The sequence below is a fragment of the Merops nubicus genome, unplaced genomic scaffold, assembly GCF_000691845.1.
Source record: "Merops nubicus isolate BGI_N331 unplaced genomic scaffold, ASM69184v1 scaffold23052, whole genome shotgun sequence".
Taxonomy (NCBI): domain Eukaryota; kingdom Metazoa; phylum Chordata; class Aves; order Coraciiformes; family Meropidae; genus Merops; species Merops nubicus.
The window spans coordinates 2,714-14,904 of NW_008594571.1; the positions used below are offsets into that span (position 1 = coordinate 2,714).

At 35.4% G+C, this 12,191-nt stretch overlaps 1 protein-coding gene across 1 annotated transcript in view; it reads left to right on the forward strand.

Moving 5' to 3' along the window:
• The first annotated feature begins 796 nt into the window (after positions 1 to 796).
• Positions 797 to 12,191, forward strand: part of KIAA1715 (KIAA1715 ortholog) — a 35,929-nt gene continuing 24,534 nt past the window's right edge. Inside the window, exons 1-5 of the mRNA XM_008935829.1 lie at positions 797 to 823; positions 2,868 to 2,909; positions 4,095 to 4,282; positions 7,604 to 7,662; positions 10,906 to 10,946. Of these exons, the coding sequence (XP_008934077.1) occupies positions 797 to 823; positions 2,868 to 2,909; positions 4,095 to 4,282; positions 7,604 to 7,662; positions 10,906 to 10,946 (357 nt within the window). The remainder of the gene's footprint in view (positions 824 to 2,867; positions 2,910 to 4,094; positions 4,283 to 7,603; positions 7,663 to 10,905; positions 10,947 to 12,191) is intronic.

Sequence of the window (12,191 nt, forward strand, 5' to 3'; positions counted from 1 at the left end):
AAATTGGTGCTGTTTATAGGTTCCAGGTTAGTAGGGTGAGGTGAGTGACTTTTGCACCGCTGGAATTGCTTTGTGCCGTTTGATGTGGTGGTGACTGTACTGTGTGTTGTGTCAGGGAGAACCTGCCAACATACTGATTTCCTAGAGCCAGTGAAGTCTCTCTGAAACTGATCATAGAGAGGAAGAGCAATAGTGTTATCCAATAGTTTCTCCTTGTGAGAGTATGGAAAGGAAGTAGATTTATTGGAGATGAACTTTGTTATGAATAGTGGAATATTCATGCTGGATGCCTGGAGTGACAACTGAAAAGGAACATGAAGAGTTACGCTTATGAGCAGCTGAGGAAATAGTTGGAAGTAATTTTATTAAATAATCCTGCTTAATAATAAGTTTTAAAAATTGTTTTTCTCCTGGATGATTTTGGTGGCTTTTTTAGTAGCTATATTTCCTCTGTTTTTTGAGGACTCCCCTCTGGTTAAATATTTCTAAAGTAAAAATAAAAGTAAAGTAAAAAAGTAAAGTAAATAAAAGTAAAATAAAAGTAAATTTTGGCCACATTGAGGTAGATAAACTGATTTACAGGATGTCGTATGAAACAGGAGATGGGATTTTAAAGTAACATATAGGTAGATAACTAGGAAATGGCTTTCTATGGTATTTTGATTCCTTTAGATATTGGAGTAAGTTCATGAGCGTTGGACTATGCTGTTAGATTTCTCCTAAGTGCTTAATGCTTCACTTCTAGCTGTGAATTCTTGTAGAAGATAGCTCTGCCAACGTTTGTCCACAATAGAAGATGGGTGGATTAATTTCAAGATGGAGGGTAAGTAAAATCATGTAACAATATAATAATCTTTAGTCTAGAACGTGGGAGTGCGCAGGTCATGTTTGGCAGGTAATGCCTTTTAGTTGACTGAATACTTGCTGAATGTTAGTGCTGAACTGTTCAAACTAATTTGTCATTTAAAACTCCAGTAGTGAGACCTAACAACCAAAAATATTCTTTGCCAAATCCCTAACTGTGAAACTGAGTGACTATCCTCTTATTTCCTTTGCAGTACCAGGCCTGGTACTGGTTTGGTTAATGTATTGTCCTGGTTTGTTTGGTTCTGTTCTACCCCAGTGATTTTACTTTTCAGCTAAAGCTCCTCTAATTACCTGCACTTTCTGAAGTTTGCAGCATATTTTTGCAGACCGTCTGCTATATTAAACAGCGATAACAGTTGATGTTTAGAGTTACGACCAAGGATTGGTGTGCAGACCACAGTCACTGCTAAGCTTTTGTACCACATGGCGGGGCGGGGCAGAAAGTACAAACCGCACCCGCAGGGAGGAGCGGCCAGGATAAGTGACCCTAAATTCACCAGTGGGGTATTCCATCCCATAGCTGTCATGCTTGGTATAAAGGCTGAAGGATCACAAGGGTCAAGACCCTTCCACCTCCCTTCTGCCTTCTTGCCTTTGCTGCTCCTTCACTGGCTGGCATCTGAGGAGAACTTCATCCATCCTGCCTTTGATCCCGAGCCCTGTGCTCCTGTGTTCCTGAGTTCCAGAATCCATCTCCTGTACCCAGTTGCTGTCTGCTGCTGAGTCCAGCCTAGAACTTTTCCCCAGGGGCTGCTCCCCAGCATCAGGGGGTGATGGTGACATATTGCCATCAGGGGAGTTGGGTTTGATACTGGCTTTGTATGTATTTGTACATATTCCCTTTTATTATTATTTTCATTAAAGCTGTTTTGTTTTTCTTTTCTAATCAGTAAGTCTGCCTCCCTTATTCCCTTTCTCTTCCCCTTTTGGGGAGCAGGGTTAACAGTGTCTGTTACAGGTCTGGGGATGGCCCTGACCCTAAACCGTGACATGTATAAAAATAGAGTTTAACTCTTTCTGTACATCTGAATAGTTTTGTGGTGCTTCATCATGGTGACTTGAAGATTGTTGGGTATTTTAGGTGAAAATGGATACATTCAGAATAGCTTTCTGTGTCTGTTTTGACAAATATTTTGGTAGCTAGTTATACCTATACAAGTCTTTCTTCCTGACTATTTTTATTGACTTGTATGTTATTGGATGGTATACTGAGTTTGTGAGGAAGAAGCATGAGGTTTTTGACTACCCTCCTGAGAGCTGTGAGTTGTTAGAGTGTAGGTTTGCCTTTGCATATTATCAGTTGATTTCAGAGCCTCCCGTGCAAAATTCCTTTAAACGGAGAAATTTAGGTGAAATGTCAGTTTTGTGTAACAGAAATAAACTCACTTTCATGGTGATGCAGTGTGGGCTATGGTTTTTGAATTTGTGGCCTGAATAGCAGGGGAAGGTAGTTGCTTTATACTACTCAGAAACTGGGAAAGATTCCTGGAAGGGGAATTCAAAGTTGCTCCTAAGGGGAATTTTACTGGAGATGACGGCGCTTACTTGTTAATTTAATTTATTTAGAGCGTGTGGTTTTGTTTGAAATGAGTAGTAATGAAAAGCTTAAGTTCTCAGATTAGGGCTTCCTGTGTATAGTTTCTTTGCTTTGCCTATTGCCTCCACTTGTCACTTCTTCTTTACTTCCCACCCAAGCATTCACTCTTTCTGTACATGCTTTTCTGTACCTAAGTATTGCTGTATGTAGGTTTTCATCTTAGGGTGGTATAGGAGAGAAGCCTTCAGTTCATAGTAATATCAGCTCTAAAATAGTGATTTGTTACAATGCCTTCTATTGGTCACTTATTAAAGTAGGGAAACTTCTTACATTTATGTAAAATGGATAATATATTAATGTATTATGAATGTGTCTTTTGGGTAGGAAACTGTTAAAGTACAACAATCCCCAAAATATTGACTTTTAGGGAGATTAACATCCTTGTTCTTTTCCTTGTAAGCAGACAAAGCCTTCCACCGTAGAAGTATTAGAAAAAATTGATAAGGTACGTGTTTGATTTTTTTGTTTTTGTTTGATTTTTGCTTAGAAATATGCATCATTTTTGCTGGCCATGTATTTCTTTCATACTAGGTAAAATACTGTCATGAAATTTTACATTATTTTGATAATCATTCTAGTTGGATGTAATAGAAATTCTGAGTTTCAGATGGAATGCTACCTTTTTTCCACGTACTATTAGTAATTTAAACCCCCCCTAGCAGTATAATAGTGAGAAACTGCAGTTTAAATATTTAATCTAGAGAGTCTGAGATGGGAATGAATGTGAAGTTGGCCTGATTATGCAGTTTAATTGTAACTAATGGTTAAGCTTCTATGTAATGGAAAATATCACTGACACAAAGTTCCATTCATCAGGCTTGTTAGAAAAGCTTCAGTGTATGTTTTTAAGTGTTAGAGTTTTAACTGTAGTGGTAGTAAGAAAGATTGGGGCAGAATAACTGAATAGATGGTTCAGTAATCAATTGTGAATTTTAGCCAGCATCTGTGACAGATGTCTGTGCTCTGTGGGGAAATTAACTGTTTTGAAAAATGCTCTTGATATTTTTTGTTTTCCTTTTAATGAAAGTGTGAGTACTCCTCCTCCTTGAAAAGCAGTCAAAATGGTAACATAGCAGAGCATTGCTTAATCACTTACTAATACACTAAAAGCATCATTCACATCTTCGACATTCAACTTCTAATATGAGGAAAACACTGAAGTGAAAACATGTGAAATAATGGAGAGATTTCAGGAATTTCCCATGTTGTAGAAAAGTATTAGAAGTGGTTGAAATTCCACAGGTACCTGATGTAAGATGTAAAGTATGATCAGTAGTGATTTTATGTGATTGTAAAGATTGCTGTTCTTAAGATATTAATATTTTCCACTTGTCCCAAGTATACCGATGCATTACAAAATAGGAAAAAGGGCTGATTTGTAATATTTCTTTCCAATAGCAATGTGTTACTGCTAAGACAGTGCAAGTGGCCCATACCATAACCCTAATTGTGTGAGGTATTTATGCTATGAAAGTTACCTCTGGGCAAATACTGTCGTTTATCAAAAAGCTGCTTGACTGTTTTAATCAAGTATGAAATTGATATGGCTAATTTTAGCAAACACTTAAAGGCAGGTTAGTAAAACCATCCACTAATTTCACTGATAAGGTTGAACCCTGTTTGTTTACAGGAAATACAGACATTAGAAGAATTTAGAGAAAAAAATCAGAGGCTACAGAAACTATGGGTTGGAAGGCTGCTTCTCTACTCTTCACTTATTTACCTTATCACCTGCTTAATTGTATATTTGTGGTGTCTTCCTGACGAATGGACAGCAAGGTTGATTATGACACTTCCATTTTTTGCATTTCCATTGATGTAAGTAAATAAGTTTGTGTTTTTTTTTTTTTTTTTTCTCCCTTGCTGCTGTCTCTGATAAAAGGAGATGGAAAGTATGTCTCAGCAGGGGTTTGGGTTTACTTTTCGCAATCCTTGCGTTGTCATAACTTGCTGAATTTTTTTCTTTTAAAATAAAGTCAAGTAGTGAGACACTTTCTTTGAGAAAAATGTCTCTTATGGGTCTGGGTTAATTTTAGAACTGAGTTTCACCCTCAGAAGATGTTAGCATCTAAAGCAGGTTTATCAAAGTTATACTACAGCTAGAGAGAGACCTGTATCTGAGCAGCTGCAAGCTAATGTAATATAAGCAGAAGTGCATTATCTTGGGTTTTATTTCTACTGCTATTTGCAAAAGTGATGCTACTATATTAGTTACCTAAGGTATGCTACTATATTAGTTACCTAAGGTATGCTACCTGTGTGTAAAAGGCAGCATATAAAGTTGGGGAAAAAAAAAAAGAATGAGTGGAGAAACTTGATTTTACATTTTAGGTAACAACACAGAAGTGAGTTGTCAGCCTAAATAGGTTGAGGATTAGTTTAACATAATTATCTGTCTTTTTGGAAAATCATCGACTGTTTTCTTCAACCAGAAAATACCCTAATGTCACTGGATGTGAGTGGGAGAAAGTGTTGTCTGAATTTTTTTTTCATGGAGCCAGTTGGCTGATTATTTTCACGAGCGTCTTTTGTTTTCTGAGAAAACTACCTTTCTAAAAATATCAAAATGGGCTCCCACCTCACTAAACAGCTGCTTCCCTGCCTTCCCTTCCCCCAGACCATCAAGGAGGAGAAGCAGCCTACTTAGGCATCTATCCTACTGACAGGGAGCACAGTGCATTTGCTAATCTGCTGAAGTGAACATCATAAACACTGTACATGTTTGTACAGCATCTTTGTATGAAAACATGACTTGTCAGTACCTGAGCTTTAGATGTTAAAGGCAAAGCCAAATATAAATATTTAAGGCTTTGCAAGTTTGATTAGTATGGGTTAGCATAACATAACATACAAAAAAAATACCCAAGGATCCTTTTTGTATTTCATACTGTGTTACGCATAATGTACTCATAGACTGCTGTTATGGAATCCTGTGGAGAAGATATGTAGGCAGCAATATTTTGACTGAAAAGGATTAACACAGAAATTAAACCTCAAATTAATCTTTGGCAGCAATATGAATTGATTTTGTTCTTAAGGACGCAGGGATTTGGAAGTCTTTGTTGCTAGCACACGGGGATTGCTCGTGCTAGGAGGGAAGGCTTGTAGAAGAGGAATATTACCAGCTTCTCTTCACTTAGGTCTGTTAGAATTAGTGCAGATATGAAAACTGTTATTACTGAAGATGATTGCTTCTACTGCTAGTCCTCCAGTTCTTGTTTCTTTTCTTTTTTTTTTTAAAGGTGAGTTTTTATAAAATTCTGAATTGGATATCAGCTTACTAAGATTTAGAATTAGACTTATTCTCCTATGACTTGCAACTGTTTATCTGATTTTTTTTTTTTCATAAGCTATTCCCCTTCAGCTTTTTTTGGCAGACATGAATGGCAAGCAACTGCCAGCTTGTCTTTCTTTTTGGTCAAGAGGTGACTCTGTGCTGAATGCTTAGTGCCACCCAGTAATAGCTCTAGAGACTTTTTCAGCCCTAATCAAACTGGAATATGTCTGCCTTTTCCAGCCTGCAGTCAGTCACCAACTTCTTTCTGCCTTAGGTCATTCCCTCAGGGTCTCAGCAAGTTACTGATGCTGGTAGAGCAAGTGGAGTTCTAGGAATATATAACACTGTTAATTTGAAATGTATATTGAAATATCTGAGAAGTTGAAGAACTATTTAACCTGTTAGAAGGATACTCTTCTTGAAATGTTTTTCATTTGAACTAGATTGTTTGATCTTGCATGTTCTGATTTTCAGAGAAATATGTTTATCTTTTATAAAATTGGTCTGAAATGGTCTGTTACTGAACTTTCACCTGAAGATTTCTTAAAGAGGAAATTTTTTTTTTTATTTCCTGAAGTTCTACCATATATCTGTTAGTTTAGAATACAGCTTTAGCTAGAAATCTCTTTACTAAACATGTAGTATAAAAGAAATAATGATTTTGCCTGTGTACCACAGTCTTTAAAGCAATTCAAACTTATTTCTTTTGATACTTTATGAAGAGATAAATTCCAATGTTTAAGTGGGCAAAACCATCTGTATTTTTAGACTAGTTATTACAGCACACCTTTGAACATGGAATAGAGTTAAACTTTTCCCTGGTACTGTTGCATTCTAGTTGTCTGACTTAAACTCAGGTTGTGTTCATAATACTTGAAAGCATTTTGAACTGTTTAGCCCTTATATAAATGCAAAAGATGTTCTTATGAACTAAGTTGAAACTGTTTGAAATTTTATAGCCTTTACCTGCTTTCTCACACTAGCTGTTACTCAGAGAACCTTTCTAGCCTTTAAGATTTAAAAAAAAAAAAAATCAGTTACCTTGGGCTCTATTATATAGTGTTTGGCACTGGGAGAGTTTTGGGTAAAGTATTTGGATGAGCTTGAAGTATGAGATTTGCCACTTGGCTTTTAGGCCAGATACCTTCCCAGGAAAAGTCTCAACTTAATTATAAGCAATTCTGAGCTTTAAAACAAATGATGTTGTGATGATTGCAGAGAAACCTTTCAAATGTGAAGTGGTCATAGATCAGTTTAACTTTGTCTTGAGTAACAGAAAAAACTGTTGCATTATTTGAGCAAAGTCAGCTGAAATGTGTAGAAACAGTGGGTTGGGAGCTCTGTAAAGTCACAGAGAGTCATGTCAGTTAACTCTGCTTGAGAGAGTATTGGTACAATAGCTGTATCTTTTGTTTTTCATTGGTATTGGGTTCTTCCCACAAATCTCCCAAGTCAATTTTGGACCTTAGCCTAGTAAGCTTGCTTTTCTGGATAGCATGAATCAAAAAATCTATCAAGAACTGATGACTAAGTAATTTCAGCTACCTGCACATACCTTGATTTTAAAAAGTTCACACTGAACATTGTAGCAAGTGATGATGTTACTTGCTGCTTTCTTAGTGTTCCTACCTATAGTAATACTGGGCTAAATTTTATTACAAAGGATGATTTTATTTAGATCAATGTTGATGTCTTGTTAACAAGATGCTGATTTAATTTTTATTTTTCTGTATAAATATTACTTGAAGACTTGTATTCTTTGTATTTGCAAAGTTAAATCTTATCTAGTAAGTCTTCTGTTTGTTAAATGGCTTCAGAAGCCATATGCTTTGATTAATAGAATTCTTCTTTCTGTTTTAAAGCATCTGGTTTATAAGGACGCTACTCATTTATTTCTTTTCCAAAAGGACAGAAAGGAATAGTAAGTATTTTTTCTGTGTCTTTTTTTTTTTTTTAAAGAATTTGGAACTAGTTGGGAGTGATGCTTCCTATGACAATGGAAATACTTTTAAGAATTTGACTTGGGAAAAGAAGAGTAACCTTTTGGTTGATGCTGAAATGGATAGCTTTAGCTAACCTGTTTCTACCACACAGTTCTTGAAAGAAAAGAAAGGAAACTGCTTGGTCTTTCAGTTCACTTACAAAATTGTGGTAACTTTCTCTTTGCATGCCTCAAAATGTAATGGAATACAATGTTATTTAGGAGTGAGAGGGAAGGAAATCTAAACAATAGTAGCAGTTCTCTTAATACTTGCATCTTGCAAGTGTTCCAGGAGTCTTAATCCGTTATCTTTATGTATAAGAGATTGAGAGCAAGTGTTTCATTTATTTGTCAAGATTGTTTTTTCTCTCCCAAGTTCTCAAAAATATTCTTGTTTTCCTGAGTGGAAAAGGGATAAACAGGTGCTTTTGTGCTGTTTTGAGAGCTAAGGAAAATTTGGAGTCATGTAAAAAAAAAAAGGTAGTAATGCAGGTGTTCAAATATATATGAAAAGTTGTTAAATAAGATGCAGATCCATTCTAATGCAAAATTCAAAAACTGCATCTGTGACACTTGTCTGCAGTAGTTAAAAATTCATTTGAGACTTTCTTTGAAAGCAGTCCAAACTGTAACAATATCTCATGGTGATGTGAGCAATAATACAGGAAGACCTCAGTGTTGCACTCTGCTTTATGACTTGCAGAACAACATGATGTATTTAATTTGTGACAGCTTAAGAGTTAAACATCACTTTTGGAATTTTGCTTAAACTTAATGTTTGTGTTTGCTATGCACACGTAGGACATACATTTTTATGTAGAAATAAAATTGTCTACATATTCTGTGATGTTGTGTGATTCATTTCTAAGAGGAATATGTATTTGCATTTCATGGCTGGATAAAAAAAAATGTATGTATGTTTTTCTAGTTTGCTTAAATGTCTTTATTGCTGTTTTTAGCATACAAACAAGTCTAGTGCTTTCACTGAACCTGTGTATAAAGGGTTTAGTAGATGTTGGAACGTACTGAAAAAAATTTTTTTTGCATTGTTCCAGGGATCAAGTGAAAATGAAATGTTTTACCTCAAAGATACAAGTCCTGTATTTGCAAAAGAGAAATCAAATGTGCAGTGCTAAAGTTACAGCAGTAAAGGAGGAGAAAATACATCTGAGAGACCAAACTGGCAACTGAGTGGCTCAAAGCTAGCTCTTTATTCTGGAATAAGTTAATATAGCATATTGAGTCACTGGAGATGATTATTTAATACTATAACTATGGATAACTGGCACACACCAGTTTTGGAAACTATATTCTGAGCAAGCAAAATTCCTGTTGAGACATCAGGAAAGGTGATATAGAGAAATTACAGAATTAATGAAATTATAGTTTTTAAGACTGGTTGGGCAAACAACTGTTGAGGAAGATTTAGGCTAATCTGTCCCAAAGGGTGATGAAAATAAGGTGTCTTGCAGCTCTTGACTTCTCCAGTATAAATTATTTTTTTCTATGGATTTAATTAAGATGAGATATATTAGTTTCTTGAGAGTACTTCGCAGTAATTGCCATTTGGCCACATTTGAGGGGGCAGGTGTTTCATGAGGCTCTTCGTGAATACAGGAGGTAAAGTGATCAAAACCAAATACTCACTCTTGAAAGTGATTGCATTGCTTTGTGGGAGGCTATGCTTGAAGATGTTCTAGGCATTTCTCTACCAAAAGCAGTTCCTGTTTCTTAAGTAACTTGACAGCTAATGAAATTGTCCCCTTTTTTTTGGCTGCTTGATACCACACTGCATTGTAGAGCATTTCAAGGTGTTAACTTGTGTGGGGCTGTGTTCTAATATGAATTTAAAATTTGGTGGAGGAAGGTACCTTATTGATTTGAAGATGCACAATTCCTGAAGCTGTCTTCTGTGGTCCAACCCAGTGCTAAATATGGTCTTATACCATGTACTCTTTGTCTAATTAATGAATAAGGGATTGTTGTAGTTGTTGTACTTTATTGCATAAACTTTCAAATTTGTACAGTTTTAGTGTTTTGTGTATATAATAAAGTGGTTTATTCTATCAAAATGGGTTTCTACATTCTGGGAAAGTTGAAGTAATTATGTGTTCACTTAATTTCAAGTAACAGCAGTGTTCCTGAAGTAATGTTAAAAAAGCGTGTATAGAGTACTTGTATGTATTTGTATATGAAAATTGGAACTAGTGAGGTCCCTTCTAACCCCAACTATTCTACAATTGAAGTAAAGATATGAAAAAGTATGTGTTTAGTTTAGTGGGCTTTGGTTTTGTTTCATGTAGGTCTATAAAGTATTTTCTTTTTTTAAAAAACTGAAAAATGGGTAAAAATAGCTGTTATCTTACCAGAAGGGAACTGCTGATGTCCAGCAGATCTGAGAAGGGGAAGAAGTTATTAAACTTTTTGTTAAATTCCTCTTTCTGTGAAGGAGGTAGTAGGACATGGGTTTATGAAAAGAATATCTTCTCTAATAGGTGATGGTTTATTACAGTGGATTTTACGTGAGTGCTAAGATGCAAGCATTGACTTAAAGGAAAATCCCACATGCATTTGACCTTTCTTCTTTCCTTTCGTTTTAGAGGTGTTAGGTGCTGAGCCTACCAGTTGTAACAGTCTCTTAATGTTTAGTAGTAAAAAGACCTTCTGGTAACTTTTCTTGCAAAACTGGAGGTTTTGCTGTAGTTTGAAAGTATTGAGAGGGTGAAGTAAAGATTTGAATCTCAGAATTGACCTGGCATTTGAAACTAGCATGTGTTAAGAGGCTTATGTGAAATACTAAAGCCAGTAAATATGGTACTTGGATATATTGATACTTAGACATGAAGGTTTTTTTCTGTAGTTTGAGTCAAGAGATTAAATGTATTTGGTTCATTGTTGTACCAGTTTTAATGCAGGTCCAAGCAGGGCACTGGCTACACTTGGTTTCTTAATGAGGAAATTGTACATATAACTTTTAAGTAGTTGTAACTCTGAACTTAGAACAGCTGACTATAACTTATAAGCAGTTTCAGCCTTTAAAATAATTTATTTTCAAATAAAAACTTCATTTTATGCAAAGTTTAATGTTGTAGGGTTCACAGAGTGAAACCAATGTGTAGAGTGTGCTGAAATGATCTCATATTTATATTTATATTCATAAATATACTTATGTCCTTCTTTTAGATGATGCACTGGAAGACTTAAAATCTCAAAAGAAAAAAATAGTAAGTAAAACATCCAGAAAGCCAGTTCTTATGATCCACTAAACTGTTTTTGTATCTCTAGAAGTTGTTTGACTGTAATATATAAATGAAGAGCAGAGGGAGCAAGGTGAAACTATTACCATTTCTCTGTTTTCATACTTTTTGTAGTACCACACAAGGCTTACAGTACCCCCAAATTACAAAGGACTGTTTGCATATGACTATAAATTGTCTCCGTTCAGTTTGACTTAAATGTACTGTTTTAGTGTTGCTTTGTGTAAGGTGATTCCACTTTGGCAGAAAATGAAAATGTGTGCTTTAGTATACTCATTACTGACTACTTTAACTTCAGGATTATAAAACATTATTAGATGTTGCACCAGTTTAAGAACATAGAGTAATTATTAAAGATATAATTGCACTCTGTCACTTAAATGTCTTGTTCATCAACAGCAAAAAGACTTCCATCCTGTCTGGATTCACTTTTTCATCAAGAAACAAATTACTGTTTTTCTGTTAAATGCACCACCCCTTGTTTCCCATCTTCCTCTGTCTTACTTTTGTACAACATATTTCTTCCATTGCATTCTTTCCTCTAAAAAATTCATCTTGTCATGTATCAATTCTATCCATTGTCTTGGGGTCATCTTCTTTTGCGAGCTGTGTGGATGAGTTTACAGTATAAAACTGGCATATGCCAGATATTTACTTCAGTTGAATTAACACTTAATCTCAGTAAAACAAATTTAGGAAAGAAAAGATTGCAAGTCTTGGATTACTTGCACTCTTACACTGAAAGGTGTTTCATGTCTACTTAATCATTCCATAAGGAAGTTCTCTGTTTATGTGTGCTGTTGGCTTCATCTCTTGCCTTGCAGGGCAAAACTTAAAAACCATCACCACCAAAACAAACTCTCAACCAAACAAAAACCAAACATGCTTCCTCAACAAAACAGCCCTTTATCCCCTAAAAAAATCCTATATATTTATTATGAGGCTTGATTGTTAATGGGTTGCCCGACATGTTCACCTCATGCTGTCTGGATTTTGTTATGGTAGCTAAACTTATAGAAACCCCACAACAAAGCTACCAGAAAAGCATCAGTCTGGTGTTATATGGTCTGTACAGGAGAAACGGATTTCACTGATCTTCCACTCTTTATCACTTTTAAAATATAGATATAGAAATTATAACCTCATTGTGTCATTAACCTTTGGTAAAGAGGATTTACTAATATTTCTGTCTATTAATCTTTAAGGAATCTA